The 16,301-nt window shown below is 30.4% G+C and overlaps 1 protein-coding gene and 1 long non-coding RNA gene across 9 annotated transcripts; one reads left to right on the top strand and one right to left on the bottom strand.

The window, feature by feature from the left end:
• Nucleotides 1–86: 86 nt before the first annotated feature.
• Nucleotides 87–956, bottom strand: LOC149879972 (uncharacterized). The gene is made up of 3 exons (XR_016446189.1): nt 721–956; nt 324–439; nt 87–251 (listed from the first exon to the last, which is right to left on the bottom strand). It is a non-coding gene; the product is annotated as an uncharacterized LOC149879972 (long non-coding RNA).
• A 4,068-nt stretch (nt 957–5,024) lies between these two features.
• Nucleotides 5,025–16,104, top strand: LOC145195031 (DNA-binding protein RFX2-like). Of its 8 annotated transcripts, none has more exons than XM_090070436.1 (10): nt 5,052–5,308; nt 6,388–6,955; nt 10,315–10,363; nt 13,218–13,488; nt 13,650–13,825; nt 13,951–14,064; nt 14,153–14,375; nt 14,470–14,823; nt 14,918–15,151; nt 15,252–16,104. In XM_090070436.1, the coding sequence occupies exons 2-10, from the start codon at nt 6,397–6,399 to the stop codon at nt 15,705–15,707; spliced, it is 2,436 nt and encodes an 811-aa protein (XP_089926562.1). In that variant the 5' UTR covers nt 5,052–5,308; nt 6,388–6,396; the 3' UTR covers nt 15,708–16,104. The 8 variants fall into 8 exon arrangements, with proteins under 8 accessions (XP_089926569.1, XP_089926562.1, XP_079928916.2 ...); XM_080072790.2 differs by having other exon boundaries at nt 13,644–13,825; XM_090070439.1 differs by having other exon boundaries at nt 5,197–5,308; nt 10,315–11,428; nt 13,644–13,825.
• Nucleotides 16,105–16,301: the final 197 nt, after the last annotated feature.

The raw sequence follows: 16,301 nt of genomic DNA, 5'->3' as shown, positions 1-16,301 counted from the left end.
GAAACCGGGTGCCTTAAGGCTAAGGTATTAGTCTTTTTCCACATATCAAAAAGGTTCCTCAAGGAACAATATTCAACGAGATATTCAAGTCAAATGAGATGTTTGGGACTATCGAAGCTTCTATTGCAATTTTTGCTGACAATGAGCTCATTTGAGAATTGCTCAACAATATCTGGGACTTTCAAAATATTTCTTTAGATATATTCAGTAAATCCTTCCCTGCAAACAAAGTCATGGCTTGTGCTGCACACCTAAAATGTAATGGTTGAATATACTCATAGCACAACTCTTTTTTTCTGCCATGACATTTTCTCTATTAATACCGTCATCTACAATTTCCTTGGCATAGTCTGTGGTGATCCTCACGATTATTATGATTTCATCAGCAAGGTTTTTACCATTTTCTTTACAAAATTTGCCCCCATAATTGGTAACACTCCTAATAAGAATATTTTGAATGTTCAAGCTCTTTTATATCTGGCTCTAAAGCTAGTTTTTCAGCTGTGTATCTTCAATTTATCTGAAGATTTTTAGAAAAACTGATAGAAGTCAACACTCTTTATGATAGTTATTAACAATAACTGGCTTTTTAACTATGAAAAGTGTAAACTTTAGTTTTTAATACACGTAAGTTTAAATTTGATGCATTTTTATGGGCGCCAAGAGGAAAAATTGTAAGGGCCAAAAAAAGAGAACTATACCATTTAGCAGTATACTTACAGAAGTTGGAACGTGTGTGGATTAGATAAGAAGTCGCAAAAAAAGTTCACTAAAAATCCGGGAGGTGACAATTCTCTATCCCAATTCTCTATCTTTGTTTGGGTGCCCATCCTCTAGAAATTTGTAAATAATAAAAACAAAATAACCATAAAACAATCAAAAATAATTTTAATTAAGGCAAACCTATAACCAAAAGATGCATAATATGTGAAATACTTCTAAGGCAGATGCTTTTCTAAATTGATTATTTAGTATTTATTTTTTATTCAAATAGAATACCCACTATTATAAATAAAATTGAAAAATAGTGCAACTAGAAAGTATTCGATACAACTTTATACCAAATTAGAATTTATTTACTTTTATTTGTTTATTTGATAAGGTTATCAATCTTACATTGGAATATATTGTTTACATTTTTCATATTGCATTCTGGGATACTCTTAGAAATGGTATTTTGCGAAATTTGGCAAAAAAACTGTTTTCTGTAATTTGTTATCTATTCTACCGAAAACATTAAATATATATGATAATATAAGACATATATATATATATATATATATATATATATATATATATATATATATATATATATATATATATATATATATATATATATATATATGGCATATATATGATAATGCGTGTATATGGAAATTAATCCCGCAAGTTGCTTGCATTATTCAACCCATTTTCTCTCTTTACGTCACCCACTCTCTCTCACCCTCACCTTCTCTCATTACATCTTCCATTTCAAAATATTTGTAAAGAAAAATTTTGTACTTTTGTTTTCCATTTTCCGTGTACACACATCACCATATATACAGCGGAAGATCGTGAGGCTTTTGTAACTTAATCTCCGCCAGATAATTGTCTTATAGACATTCGCGCCTTCTTTGTCCAGAAAAGACCTTGTAGACAGTAGTCTTAGATATTGCCTCTCCTTTAGGAAGTAGACGAAGACTTCCTTTATCCGGTTTAAGATCCCTGATATCTATTTAGGGCAACCCCCATATTGATTAGTTTTACTTCCCCTTGAGGTAAGTAATGAGATTATGCATATCAAGATGCTGTCTACTATAGTAGAGAAAGCTTTAATGGCCTAAGATGTCACGAATTCCTTCAAGGTATTGGTCTACTTAAAGAATTATCTCAGTTTCAAAATCACTTTCACGTTCAACCTTTTGGTTTAGTTTGATGCGCTACTTCAGATATATGGTTCATAGCTGCTTTGGTATGAAGCTAGTTGACTGCTCCAGAGAGGACATTTTGAAATTCAAGGATTCTTGTGTGGAGCTGCCTATTTCTTTAACTCCAAAAATGTGTGTTGTTTTCCATTACATTTAATAATTCCTTCAGATCTAAAAATAATTTCTTGATCATTTCATTGATCAGCAGAAGCAGTGCGTAGAGATTTTATTGGTAATTGGAGTAAAGATGCAAACAACACCAACATCATCCAGAATCTGCACGAAACATACTTAAATCTCTAGTCGAATACAAGCATCTTTAAATTGATATAACGTCACCAACTTTAGTTCAATTCCAAATTTGTAAGACTTGTTTGAGTGAACTTAAATAACAGTTGATGGAAGAAAGTTGTGCAGGTCCCACTCTCAAATCAAATTAAAAACGTTTAGTTCTAAAAAGAACACAATTTTTAATCTTTTTTTATTCAATTTAGCAATACTATTAGTAAAATATCATGCTCGATAAAACAAATTAAAATCTTTAGTGCTGCAAAACATTTTTTTTATGTAACAAGTCAATTTTATCTGTTAAACTGCTGGTTTTCCTTTAAGTACTTTCCTTTAAAATTGTTATTTTTAAAGAAAAAATTTCGATGCAGTGTTTTTAATCTTTCATCTCTTTTTTTACAACCCTGATATCTGTGGTTACATACTCTAAAAAATCTAATTTTCATTTTTTTACATTAGATATTCTCAGAGGTGTACCCATATTTGTTAAAATGAAAGCTGTAAGGTTAAAAAAATAATTGATGCAAATTTACTAAAGATATATATATTTTAAAATAGTATAGCTCTCATTTTCTATTTCAAGCAAAGTATATACGATTCTTTTTTTTTTGTTTATGCGTGATAAACTGTTTTTTTAAATGTGAATCAAAATTTAGTTGATTTAAGGTTTCTATGAATACTTGATGAGATAGTTGCTTTTTTTATACAATTAGAATCCCCTTGTTAACTACTCCTGTTAACCTGGTTTCTATTTTTTTTAAGGAAATTTGTTTAACAATTATTCAGTTAAACTCGTTTTTATTTGTTAAAAAGGCTGTGTTTTTTTTTTAAAGTTGTGATTTTTTTTTTTTTTTTTCATTTTAAACAGTAATCAACTGTTTTCATAAAACCCGGTCATTTATTTGTACTAAAACGAAAAAAACATTTTTGAAAAAAAAGCCAGCTAATTATTTGTTTGAATTTTAAATCAGAGTTCAATGACCAAGAATGTGAGTGCAGTAGTAAGGGTTCTGTGGCGCGACCATCGGTTTTGCATTGTAAATTAGAAGATCCAGACAACTACCCAAGTTTGCAATTCAAACACTTTTTGTTAATATTTTAATTCATTGTTTTAAAAAAGAAATGGTTCAATAACATGAGATTTTTTTTAAAGCCTAAAATATAGATCAATATAATGTAAGTTGATATTCGCAATAAAAACTGCTGCTTGCAACAAACGTTGCAATTATTGAACGGCTTAGTAGACTCCGCAAGATCTTCTTTTGCTGTTAAAAAACTTAATTAAGGAAATTTATAGGAAGGGTAATAGATAAGTAACGAATGAGCATACATCGTTAGGCTTAGCCCGTTCGCTATGGTCGGATGCTAAGGATAGTCCACACACTCACCTCCGCTTTCTTTTCAAGATATCTTAGACCACACCGTTGATTCTAAATATTAAAAAGAGAAGAATTTTAGTAAAGGAACCCCTCAATAAAAAAAACCTGATTGAGCCTCTTGTTCACATAATAGAGGATTATTTCGATTGAGTTGTATTCTGTTTGAACGAAGGTATTTTCAATGCTCAAAAAAAATTTCGTTGAGATCAAATCAAATGATTGAAGTAATCTTTTCACGGTTCTCTTTTTAAAATTTTGTTTTAAATAACCATAAACATTTCGTTTTGATACAAATTCAACTTTAAACACTTCCTATCAAAAATGTGTTAATGAAAAATTTTTTAAAATTTAACCATAAAGCACTTTTACTTAAACATGAAACTCCAGATATATGTTATATATATATGTTTGACTCCAGATATATGTTATATATATATGTTTGACCAGATATATATATGTTTCACTTCTCCATTCTATGATTGAACTGGAGCACGTTTTCCAGAAAGCCAATCCACGAAAGATTATACTTTGTAATTTGTTAATTCGAGTTTTAGCGAGGTTTCAGTTTTGACGTTTACAGTTATCTCGACATCGGCCACAACACTTGCTGTACAACAAGAAGCATCAAACATTTTTTTATTGTCCTTTTTAGTTTTACTATATGGTTTTTCAAACTTTTTTTATCGCAAGTTTGTCAACATTGATGTTCTAATAAATAAAATGAAGCTGTTGCTATTCAAAGCCATCAGCTGTAATTGCATTGAGTATCCACTGCGTCATAGTTCTCAGATTGTTCTCTAATCCCTTTAGCAACTTAAATTGAAAGATTTATTATTCGGCGAAAAATTTCAGCGACTTTGGGGCGTTTGCTTCACACATCTTAATCCTAACCCAGCTATAGTATGTTTATATGGTGGATAAAACCGATCCACAAAATTAACCATTATTTTGTGTTAAAATTATTATATATTGACTAATTTTATCATTAAAAACTTGTAGAAAGTTTTTTCTTTGTATTATGCATTAAAATGATAGCAACTTAATCAAACGCGTTTCAACTTTTTCGTCCGTCATAGCAAGAAAACAATATTTTTAAATAGAAAAATGTCCGTGTTAATAAAGTTTAACATAAAACAAAAGTTTCGTTTCGTTAAAATATCGCTTCTTTACTCTGTTAATTTTTTGTTAATTCAGCTGTACTTATTGCTTTAAATTTTAGGTAATATAAATAATTTTAATGAAATTTTATACATAGGAAACAAATATTTGTGTTTAAATCCGCTAAAACTGACTCGTTCTTAGTTCTTAACCCACAAAGATAAGAAGCCAATTTGGCTGAAACAAAGTTTTTTTCTGTAGATCCTATTCTAATTTTCTCCTTTTTTTGGATTATAAAGAAATACCACCCGTTCCTGTGGTTAAAAGTTTATCTTGTCGCTTTATCTCAGATTACATATCACATACACATCTAAATGAATTCAGTTAAAATCTAATGATCTTTTCCAAAAGATTTTAAAGCTAAAAAAAATCACACAATTTAGAAGAGCTCGCTTTCAGTAAAACACGTAAGCTCCGCAAAGGATTATTGTTTTTTATTACGTTGGGCCGCCATTTTCATTGTTGTTGTTGGTTTCAAGAAAAGGCGAACTTTCACCTTGGTGACCAGCACTTGTAACTTGGCGACAAATTCGATCCCTTCCCCAGGAAAACATTACTCCACATTTTATCTAGGTATGTTGTAATTCAACTCAGCCAAATATATGGACTTACCGTTTCCAACACTTTATTTTAAACAATGTAGAAGTAATTATTAGTGCAAGAGCTGTTACTTTCCCCTTAAATTTTAGTAGATTAACTAAAATAAGTAGAAAACAAAAAAAAAAAAAAGAAAAAAAAAAAAAAAAGAAAAACACTGAGAATTGCCATTGTGCCTCAGAATATTTGGATGTATTTAGCTGGCAGCTTTCTTGATAGACTTCCAGAAATTTAGATCATAGAAAGAAAAGTTTAGTACATTTTATAGGTACCAATTTGCTTCACAAGTTTCTCAAACACAGATCTTTAAAGCGTGAAATCATTTAATAATCCAGCTACCTTTTGCATGTCACCAGTTTATTTTTATTAGATATATTTTTAAATCCTAAAATTTAAACATTTGCCTGTTACAGGCAACTTGCAGTGCTAATAAAAATGAAAAATTAGTATATGTAAATATATATATATATATATATATATATATATATATATATATATATATATATATATATATATATATATATATATATATATATATATATATATATATATATATATATATACACACACACACACACACATATACATACATATACATATACGTGCATTACAAAAACATGCACACTATTTAGAATAAATATGCAAATCTTTACCTATACTAGTTTTTATGCTAGTTTTTGCATATAGATAAAGGTGTTTGTTAAAGACATAATATTTGTATAGATCTATAAATATAGTCAGTCAGCATTGGAAAATGCATTTAAACGCAGTTCTTAATTATTTTTTAAAAACTACTAAATTCAGCAAACTTCGCGAGAACAATACAATTTTCAAATGTTCTCACAAGACCAAATGATAATTAACATTTTATTTCAGGTAAGTGTTCAACTCTTACTTTAAGCCAATCCATCTCTAATTTCTTATTTATATCAATATTTTGTTTTTTGTAAATATCTAAGTATAAATGTTAATAGGGATATAAAATGTTGTTAAGTTTTTATTACTGATAACTATGTTAAAAATTGTTTATGAATTACAAAGTTTTTTTCATTTAGACTTTAGTAATGGAGAATAATTCGTTTTCTCAAGACTTTGACGAGACAGAAAATCATTCAAGTACAATGGATAATGATGTAAAACCTATGGCTTTTCACTTCTCTGATTATGATTCACAAAGTATCATTGACCTACCAGCTGCAGCATCTCAAAAGTTGTCATCATCGCTAGTAGTTACAGCAGCCAGTATGGCAAAAATAACTCTTCCTCAAAAAACTATTAGTAACTCTCCCACATTAATTCAACAATCATCAAGTACTCCATTGCAGCAATCAGTGAGCATGGCACAGCATTTGTTAAACCGCACAACTACCACCTCTGCTGCAAACTTCCTCATTAAAACAAATAAAACAAATGGGCAGCAGGCTTATGTTGCTATTACAATTCCTCAAAATTCTCAAAGTGGCCCAGAAGATTGTCAAGTTATACCACTAAACCTTAATTCAATGAGAACAAAAGACCATATTTCTTCTACTAGTGGAGGTAACTTGATGCAACCGCGAACAAAATCAGATGTTGAGGCCAAAAGCAATAGTATTATTATGCAAAAGTTGAATAACGTACAAGGTGAACCTCGTGTTATTAATACTTGTTGTGTTGTGTTGATGTATTTAGACAAGTTCCTTTGCAGTTACATATTTTAGCATGCAGTATTAATTAATTGTAATAAGAAAAAGAAGTCAGAGTTGAAGTAAGAAAAAAAGTATTTTTAAGTTTAGACAAAATAAAGTGTTAATATAAAGTTAACAGATTTGTAAAATGCACAGCATAAGTTTTTAGCATTAGTAAATATTATGTGAAAAACCCTGCTACAAAAAATGATTTGCAAAAAGGCACCAATATCTTTGAAAATCCCTTAAAAACCCGAAAATTAGATGAGAAAAGTTTTAATCAAGCAAGTAAGATGTCTACTGCTAAGGTTTTACTTCATAATTTATAAAAATTTTATTTTCAAAACAGTACTTCTGCCGGTGAAAAAAAAATGTTACAAAAATATAAATATGAGTTTTAAAAATTGAAATGTTTTTTATACTTTTTTTTTTTGTTTATCAGAGAAATCATAATTTAGCTGCATAAATTAACTGAATTTAAAATGTAATGCAATAACCTAATGGTTAGCAAGTGTACCAGTATTTCTAGCTTTTCAATAAAGTCCTTATAAGCAGTATAAAGGTCTGCAAAATAGTATTGTACATTTGTGGGTTTTTCAACCAATTTGCTGTCAGTGAATATTCTACTATATATTTGCTTAGAGGTTTAAAACTGTTGCATTAAGCAAAAGATTTCTTTTTAAATAAAAAAAAGCGTTTAATTTAATTGATACTAAATTTTTTGATTAAGGTGCAGTTTTAAAAAATAAGATATGTTAATTTATTTGATAATTTTTTATGTTAACAAATAAAAGAAAAAAAGAAAAGAAAAGAAAAAATCAAATTATTTTGTAAAAGGGAAAGCATTTTTTTTTTTATTAATCTATTTAAAAAAAAAAAGTTGGCTTGTTCTAACATTTTCATTTTTTTTTTTTAAATAACTATGTAATAGTTTTTATCTTATTCAAATCACTTAAAGTTCTACTAAAACAAAAACTGGTGTAGGTTCTTCAGACTACACACCTTAGAAAAAGAGGTTTATTTTTTGAGGAATAACTTTTGATAAATCATGATCCACAAATATAGCTGATAATATCATAGTACTTATCTTTCATATTTTGCAGTTTGAGTTTTCTGGTAAGACTTTTATTGATTTTTTTTTTCATCAATAAAGTTTGCTTCAAAACTTATAAACAATCAGGTCAAAGTTTTATAAAAGAAAAGCTATTTGAAAAAAAAAAAAGAAAAAAAAAATTTAGTTTTTTCTTATTGAAAATAATGAAATGTTTACAGAGAAAATGTTGTTAAAAACCTTTTAAAACCAAAATTTGATTGAGTTCAAATTTTGACACCTATCAATATGAATTATCAGCATCCAATGAGCTGGTCAAAAGGTTCCATTCTTAAATCAGCTCATATGATGTTTTATTTTTAAAAAAAAACCAAGAAAATATTCTTTTTTACAGCATTAACCTTTTGACATTCTTATTCATAAGAATTTATCCCAATGCTTAAAATGTCAAATATATCAACGCTCTAACAACAAAAATACTTAGCAAATTTATAAAAATCAATGTTACCATTATGTTGTACTTCTAGTTAAAATGATGGTGTTAGTGATAAAAGTTAATAATTACATTACAATTGAAAGATATCTTGTGAAAGAATATTAGTTTTATTTTATGTTTATTATTGGTTTAAAACAATTTATGCTGAATATTGATGTCTTGTTTTATCTTTTATTTGTTTTGGCTGTTTTCTCACGTACAACATTTTAAATGTAAATAAAGACGTTCTAAAAAGTAATTGATTGAAGGAGAAAAGAACCAATCTCCGTAGAAAGAAGAGAGAAAGAAGGTTGCTATGTTAAGAAAACTTATTGAGCATATTTTTTTAAAACTATTTGCAATGCTGTGTTTTTGTGGGGTCGGTTTTATTTTTGTTAATAAGGTTGGGTAGTTAATATGTATGCAAGTGTATACATATTTATTCATACACGTGTTATTTATCACATATGTATGCAAGTGCACACAATTTATTCATACACGTGTCATTTATTACATAACTTATCATCTGTATGAAGTTCAATAAATAGAAATTAAATAGTAAAACTGCAACTACTTTTTAGAAAAAATTAAAAGGTTTAGAACAAGCATCATGGAAATTAAGCCTATTCACAAATATATAGGGCGTTATGTAGGGCATGCATAAGTATGTATAACCTAATGGAGGAAGTATTAAGTGCTAAGTGGAAAATTACCAGTCAATCTGTAATCACTTTTTTCAACTTTATAGCTGATAAAATATAAGTAATTTTTAAAATATGAAGTTTGCTACTCTTTTTAAAAAGAAATTACAAATTTGTCAGGTGCATTTCCATAACAACTGAATAGGAGAAAAGTTTGACTAGTTGCTTGTGCTCCAATAAAAAATCCAACTGTTGTTGAAACAGCACTCAGAACTTTACCAAGATGTGCAGCTTAAAATGAACTTTTGCTTTATTCTTTTGTTGGCCAAAAAAATCATCGAGGACCATAGAATATCTGTAGAAACCTTATTCATCGTTTATTCTTTTTATTCATTCAAATGAAGATAATTCTTAAAAGAAAATTAAATTTTCACTTGCTATTACTTTTTAAAATCAAAACTGATTAAAGTTGAAAGATTTTAAATTTATATTTATTAAAAAACACCATTGAGAAGGCTTTGCTAATAGGTCATTTAAATTAAGGTCTTGAATTTACTTCAGTTTACTATTACATAAAGATAAATTTGTGGAACTTTTTTTTTTAGGATTTGTTTGGCATTCAAATGTTTTCTGATTATGTTTTATGAATTTGTTCTCCGATTGTATAAAGTTTCACAATAATTTTAATCTCAATTTATATTTCAATAATTTATCCCCACAATAATTTATCCCCACAATAATTTATCCCCACAATAATAAAAACTCTTAGATGACATTCAAAGGGTATCCATATATTTTGAAAAAGCAATAGTTTTTAATGTTACAGAAAATTTTGTAGTGTCTTTAAACTTGTCTCTAAACTTAAACTAGTCATTAAAAAATGAATATAAACCTATAAAAATAAGTATGTCAATAATATAAAATAAATATAATAATAAAATATAAAATGTAATTATGTCAATAAATTACTCATGAACGCCGTCAGATAATTTCAAAATTTCATTTGGTTTTGAGGCTTTTTTGGGTAATTGATAAAATTTTTTATTTTCGAAATAAGTAAAAAAATATGCGTACAAGAAATGACTAAGGGAATAATTTTTTTTTTCTGTAATTTTTTCTCGTTTATCTTTTTCTAACATATGTTGCAGGTTACAGTGAAACTCAGAGCTACACAAGCCAGAACTCTCCTATTAACATGTAAGTAATCAATGAAGATTTTTCTTTCAATTGGTAGGGAAAAAATAAAATTGTCAATCGGAACGGAAGTCTTGCATTATCGGTCCTTGCTTGGTTTTAAAAAATCACCACTGTGATTGTTTATGACGCATATGCATTTTACATGTATTTTACAATCGATGTTGAATTGCGTTTAAAGCATAAGTTCTGTTTTGGGTGCGCCCAAAACTACTTTCTCTTTAAGATTCATGATGATGTTACAGCTCCAACGCCATCAGTATGATTTTTATAAAAAAACAATTGCGACAGACCTTTGTTTTTATTTTGTTATGTAAGCTTTTTATTTGCTAGAATTACTGCTTTTGTATGTGGAAAGTATCCATGGAAACAAATGATATGCAATTGCCATTTCCTTAGCGATAGTTGGTTTTCGCGGTTGTTCGCATTTTTATATTAGACTGTAACGGAAAATTTTTATATCTTTCAAATTTCTATATATTAGGAGATTAGTATATAACTTGATTCTATAGCAACCATTCATTATCTCTATAGCAATTAACATCCAGTGTATGTTAACAATAGGTTTAGTTAGGTTCTATCTTGTCTATTGAATAGAGCTGTCATTTATTGTCATTTATCAGGTACAACAAAGTAAGTGTAGAATATTTCAGTTTAAATGAACAGATTGAAATGTTTTGTTTTGTAAGGAACTAAGTACGCTATTCCGGATGTTCAATTTGATTCGCATAAAGATCGTTTTTAATTTTGGTCAGATTTTTAAGATCAGCGTGTTACTGTAAAATCCATCTTTGAGTAGTCGAGTGTAAAATTCATCTTCGAGTAGTGTTGTTGTGTTAATTCTTTTTTGGTTTTTCGGAATATGCCTGAATTAGTGTATCACAGTTACGAAAGTGACGATAAATCTGAGCAGCCGCAAAACTCTGCTTTCAATTTTGAAGCAAGAGACAGAGAATTCATAAGCCGTACTCCTGCGTCTCGAAACGAACATCCTGGTTATATTGCTGCTTTGCAAAGAGCCGGAGGAGAGAGAAACAGAGACGAAAAGCACGTAGTAGGGTCTAGTTGGTAAGATATTTCTAGACAATAGATTCAGGTGTGGTAGGTTTTTTTTTGCTTCATACGTCGCACTAGTTTAGTCGAGTCATACTTGCATTTTACAAATTCATACCATACTTTTATACTCACGCAATACATGTTATCCTAAAATGACGTGTTTTTTTTTTTGTTTTTTGTTTTTTTTGTTTTTTTGCATTTTATGAAAACCCCATCACTAGCAAATAAATATTACAAGCTATTTGTAATAAAAACGTTTTTTCTTCTTACACTGATTTATATAAGTTAAACCAAAAAAAGAACTTTTTATCAAGTTCAACATTTGATAATCGCTGTTTTTTATCGTTGTTGTCTCAATACTTTTAAAAATAAATCCTGATTAATTCTTCTGTTGAATTGATCGTCGCATTTCTATGCTTTTCGTGATGGTTCATTTCTCGACGTTTCGTTGGTGATGAATCCATTTTATTTATGCATAACCGCTATAATAAATTGCCACCGAAATCTTTTCATTAAAAATTCTATGAAATTGTTTTCGAACCGGGGGCTCTTGGTTTTCTACAACTCCAAATATGTCTTCTTTTTTCATCATATTTTTGTCCCCCTGAGAGAAGATGAACCAGAGTTTTAAATTGTTTACGTATCTTGGACTCTAAATTACGATACATTTAAGCTGCGCTTCGTCTAAGCAACCCCATGTCGACGCCAAGTTTTGTATATATTAGTGCTTCCCGTAGGGAACGTGATCTTTTTGAAAGAGATATAGAATATGAACGAATTCCTCCCTTTAAATCAAGTCTAAACGAGGATGACTTCAGAAATGATTATGGTTTATTTGGTTATCGCTCTGATATAATTGATGTGCATCGTAGTGACCAGCTGCGTTTATCTCCTTCCAGTGCAGAATATCAAGGCAATGGCAAAATCTCTGATGTAAAAAATGAATCGACTATTCTCCGTAACAGTCCACCATCTAATACTACCGGCTTACATGCTTCGTGGACGTTTGGAGCGGGAAATGGAAGGCGGTGGGTAGAGCTTTTTGATTTCTCGGGAATATATTAATGCATACATATTTTGATACGCATGCGTTCACAATGCGTTCGAGAGGAGCTTACTATTTTAAAGATTTTCATCGTTTTCACAACTTCTTTTTGTTAGCTTTTTACAAATGTGTGGTTTTTTTTCTGGTTTGCAATTTGATAACTTTTTTTTTTTAATGTTTGTGGTTTTTTTCTGGTTTGCAATTGTTTTTTTATTATTAGCATGCTTGACTTAACTCGTTTTGTCGCTAAGTTGATAAATAATAAAAACGTAATCGGAATTCTTAATGGTTTCTTTCGAAAGCTTGAATTAAAATGCCGAGCGTATTATTATCACCATGGATACAAGTTATTTATAACGTTCGTTAATGCTTTACTTTATCACGATCCGACTTTGCATTTTATCCATTAGTATCTCCTTATAACTTCTACTTAATATATATGTTTTTCCTACGTTTTTTAACGTGCGGCATTTTTTAACATCAGATTTTATGTTCGTACAATGTTTTCCACCGCAGGTTTCGAAACGTAAAACGCAAATATTCTTAAAAACATTTCCTCTACAGCTTCCTTAACATAAAATATTTTTATTTGGCTTGAGGAAGTTAAGTGAATGTAACCAGTCAAATGTAATGCTGTCAAACACTGTTTGTCCATAACATTTAAAAAATGGATTATTGCAGGTATTCCTTGAAATTTAATTAGCTGGTAATTAGATGTGTATTTACATTTTTGCATATTTTTCCGTTTCACTCTAGGGGCAGTGGTTTTACTTATGGAAGTGGACACGATAACAGCATGTATTCGCAGACGTCAAACATGGCTAGTTATATGGAAGGATCCCATGGTGTTCAGCATAACCACTTATACCAAGGTTATTCTAATCAACAAAACCATCCTGGCTCTATGTCGGTCGGAGTTAGCGCGCAAGCGATCGGCGTTGCGCATCAAGCTCAGTATTTACAACCTGGACAATCTGCAAATCAACGAGTGCCTATTTCACACACAACGCGTGCTTCTCCTATGACTGTAAGTGCCTTATAGAAGAATTTATAAGCATTTAAATTGATTCTATATTTTCGCTTTAACAAAAGATAAGAAAAGGTTGTTTTTTTTTTTTTTTCAAATCTGACATTTGCTTTTTGTAATGATGTAACAGTTATGAGCATTTTTTTATCCTTAAGGTGCAGTGGTTGATAGAAAACTATGAAACAGCCGACGGCGTCAGTTTACCGCGCAGTACTTTGTATAGTCACTACTTGAGGCATTGTTCTGAAAGTAAGATAGACGCTGTCAACGCTGCAAGTTTTGGGAAGTTAATCCGATCAGTGTTCCTTGGGCTGAAAACTAGGAGGCTTGGGACTAGGTACACCTATAGCTTCATTACTGCTCTTTTAGTTAACGTCAGTGTCCTAGTTTTACAAAATTTTGAATGATATTCGTAGAAATACTTTCAACATAAAACTGAATTACTTTCTACTAATTTTACAGGGGAAACTCCAAATATCATTATTATGGGATTCGAGTAAAACCCAACTCTCCATTGTCCCGATTGACAGATGACACTCAAGTAGCATTGCGAGCACAACCTGTTGCATCAAAGAGGTTGTGTTCCTGTTGATTTTTTTTTTCTTTACCTCTTTACAATTTTTTTTTTGTTATCTTTAAATAATTTTGTTTGGGTTTTTTTTAGGACTATTGGGAGTACATCTTATGATCAAACAGGTTCCCGTGTTGAAGCAACATCTTCAACAAATAATGAAGGAATGTCAGCAGCATCGTATCAGCAATATCTAGGTGATACCTCTGAGGGATTACCTGAGGTACCTGCTATTGATCTCACTGAATCACTTCCTGAGGGCATATCTAAAGTAGATGTTACATCTTTTGGTAATTATTATCGAAGTCACTGTGAGGTAAGAAAAGTTTTTTAAATCTTTAACATCATGTTTAAGAAAATGGTTCATCATGTTCAAGGGAATACTATTTTTTTTTTTATCTCATCTGTAGGCGTTACTTGAAGTCATTTCTAATCTGCAATTCGATTTGGTCGAAGCTTTATGGCAAGCCTTTTACAGAAGTCCGGCTGCAGCTGATAAAACTGACAATGGTACACTGGAATCGCATGACTATAACATATCAAAAACCATGCTTATAGTATTATGTAAATACAGGCCAATGCAAGAGTTCATTAAGGAGACAGATTATCTTTTGTACCAGAAGCTAGTTACGTTGCTGGTTCCCGATGTTCTGCGTGCAGTTCCTAGCACATTGACTCAAGCAATTAGAAATTTTGCAAAAAGTCTTGAAAACATGCTCATTGGAAGTATGTCAGAGATGCCGAAAGAAATTGTCAATATAAAGGTTTTATAATTTTTATAATTTTATAATTTAAATTTATTTTTAAAAAAATTTTTCATATTGAGCTTTTTTTTAAAAAACAAAAAAATCATCTTAGGTTGCTGCTGTTAGTGCGTTTTCGCAAACTCTCCGGAGATACACATCGTTAAATCATTTAGCACAAGCTGCTCGTGCTGTATTACAAAACCCGCAACAAATTAACCAGATGTGGTCCGATCTAAATAAAGTTGACTTTAATAATGTTCAAGAACAGTCCTCCTGGGTTTGTCAATGCGATGAAGCGCTCATTCAGAAACTCGAAGAAGATTTTAAACGAACGCTTTCACAACAGGTTTTATTTTATCTTGTTTGTTACGTTTTTTGTTGGTTTGTTTGAAAAGTACCTAACAAAAATGAAGTATAATGAATGGTTTTGTTATGTTTAATTTCAGCAATCGCTAGAGGAATGGGCACAATGGTTGGAATCTGTCGTCGGGATGGTACTTGAGCAACATCAAGGGCGTGACTCATACCCAAAAGCGGCTAGACAATTTCTTTTAAACTGGTCTTTTTATTCATCAATGATCATTCGTGATCTTACTCTTCGCAGTGCTGCTAGCTTTGGCTCCTTCCATTTAATTCGGCTCCTTTACGATGAATATATGTTTTACCTGATAGAGAATAAAGTTGCGGCGCATACTGGTAAGTCACCGTTGTCTGTGATGGCAGAATGTGTCAACAATTCAATGCTTCATAGCTTCAACGACGATGATGATGAAGGGGAAAGTTCTAATGACGAAGGAAATGCAACTCCACCTCACGTTCAAAATAGAGTTGTCAACTTATCAGAACCTATATCCCAAACCTTAATGCGTAGCGACGAACCGCCATTAAAGCGAGCAAAGTAGCCTTTACTTACGTGCGTCATTTTTAAATCTTTGTTTCGAAAATCGAAATTCCCATTAATTCGCTTTATTTGCGGATATGAAGCGCTATGAAGGGGAACAGTTTTACATTTTATCGATGTTTTCAAAGTTGAGTTTTATATTTATGCTGTTCTTATGCAAAAAAAAAAAAAAAAAAAATCCTTCAAAAAAAAATGGTTCTTTTTACAATTATATGACACGTTGTATCAAATACATAAATGAATTTTCTTGATGATTTTTTTGAATAGCATGTTTTGACTCAAGTTTCAGCGATTTGTCAAGCGTTATGGCGATTTCTAAAAAGGGTGGATGTGGATACTTTTAGTTAAAAAAAAAATCTGTGCAATTCCTGTTAGGGAAAAAAGAATCACGAGCTTTTTTACTGTTGTTTTTTACTCTGATTCGTTTTCTTTTAATTTGTTATTTTGCAATCTCTGATTCGTTACATTTTCATTTAATTTGTTATTTTGCAATCTCTGAGACAATTTTCGTCAGACCGCTTACTGACACATTAACAAGGTTCTGCTCAAGAAATGTCAATGTTTCAGCAAGCGGTCTGTGCACCCGAAATCGAGT

The sequence above is a fragment of the Hydra viridissima genome, unplaced genomic scaffold, assembly GCF_058129835.1.
Source record: "Hydra viridissima isolate aposymbiotic clone 2 unplaced genomic scaffold, HvirCarnegie_v1 scaffold_13, whole genome shotgun sequence".
NCBI lineage: Eukaryota > Metazoa > Cnidaria > Hydrozoa > Anthoathecata > Hydridae > Hydra > Hydra viridissima.
This window is presented reverse-complemented; position numbering and strand designations above follow the sequence as displayed.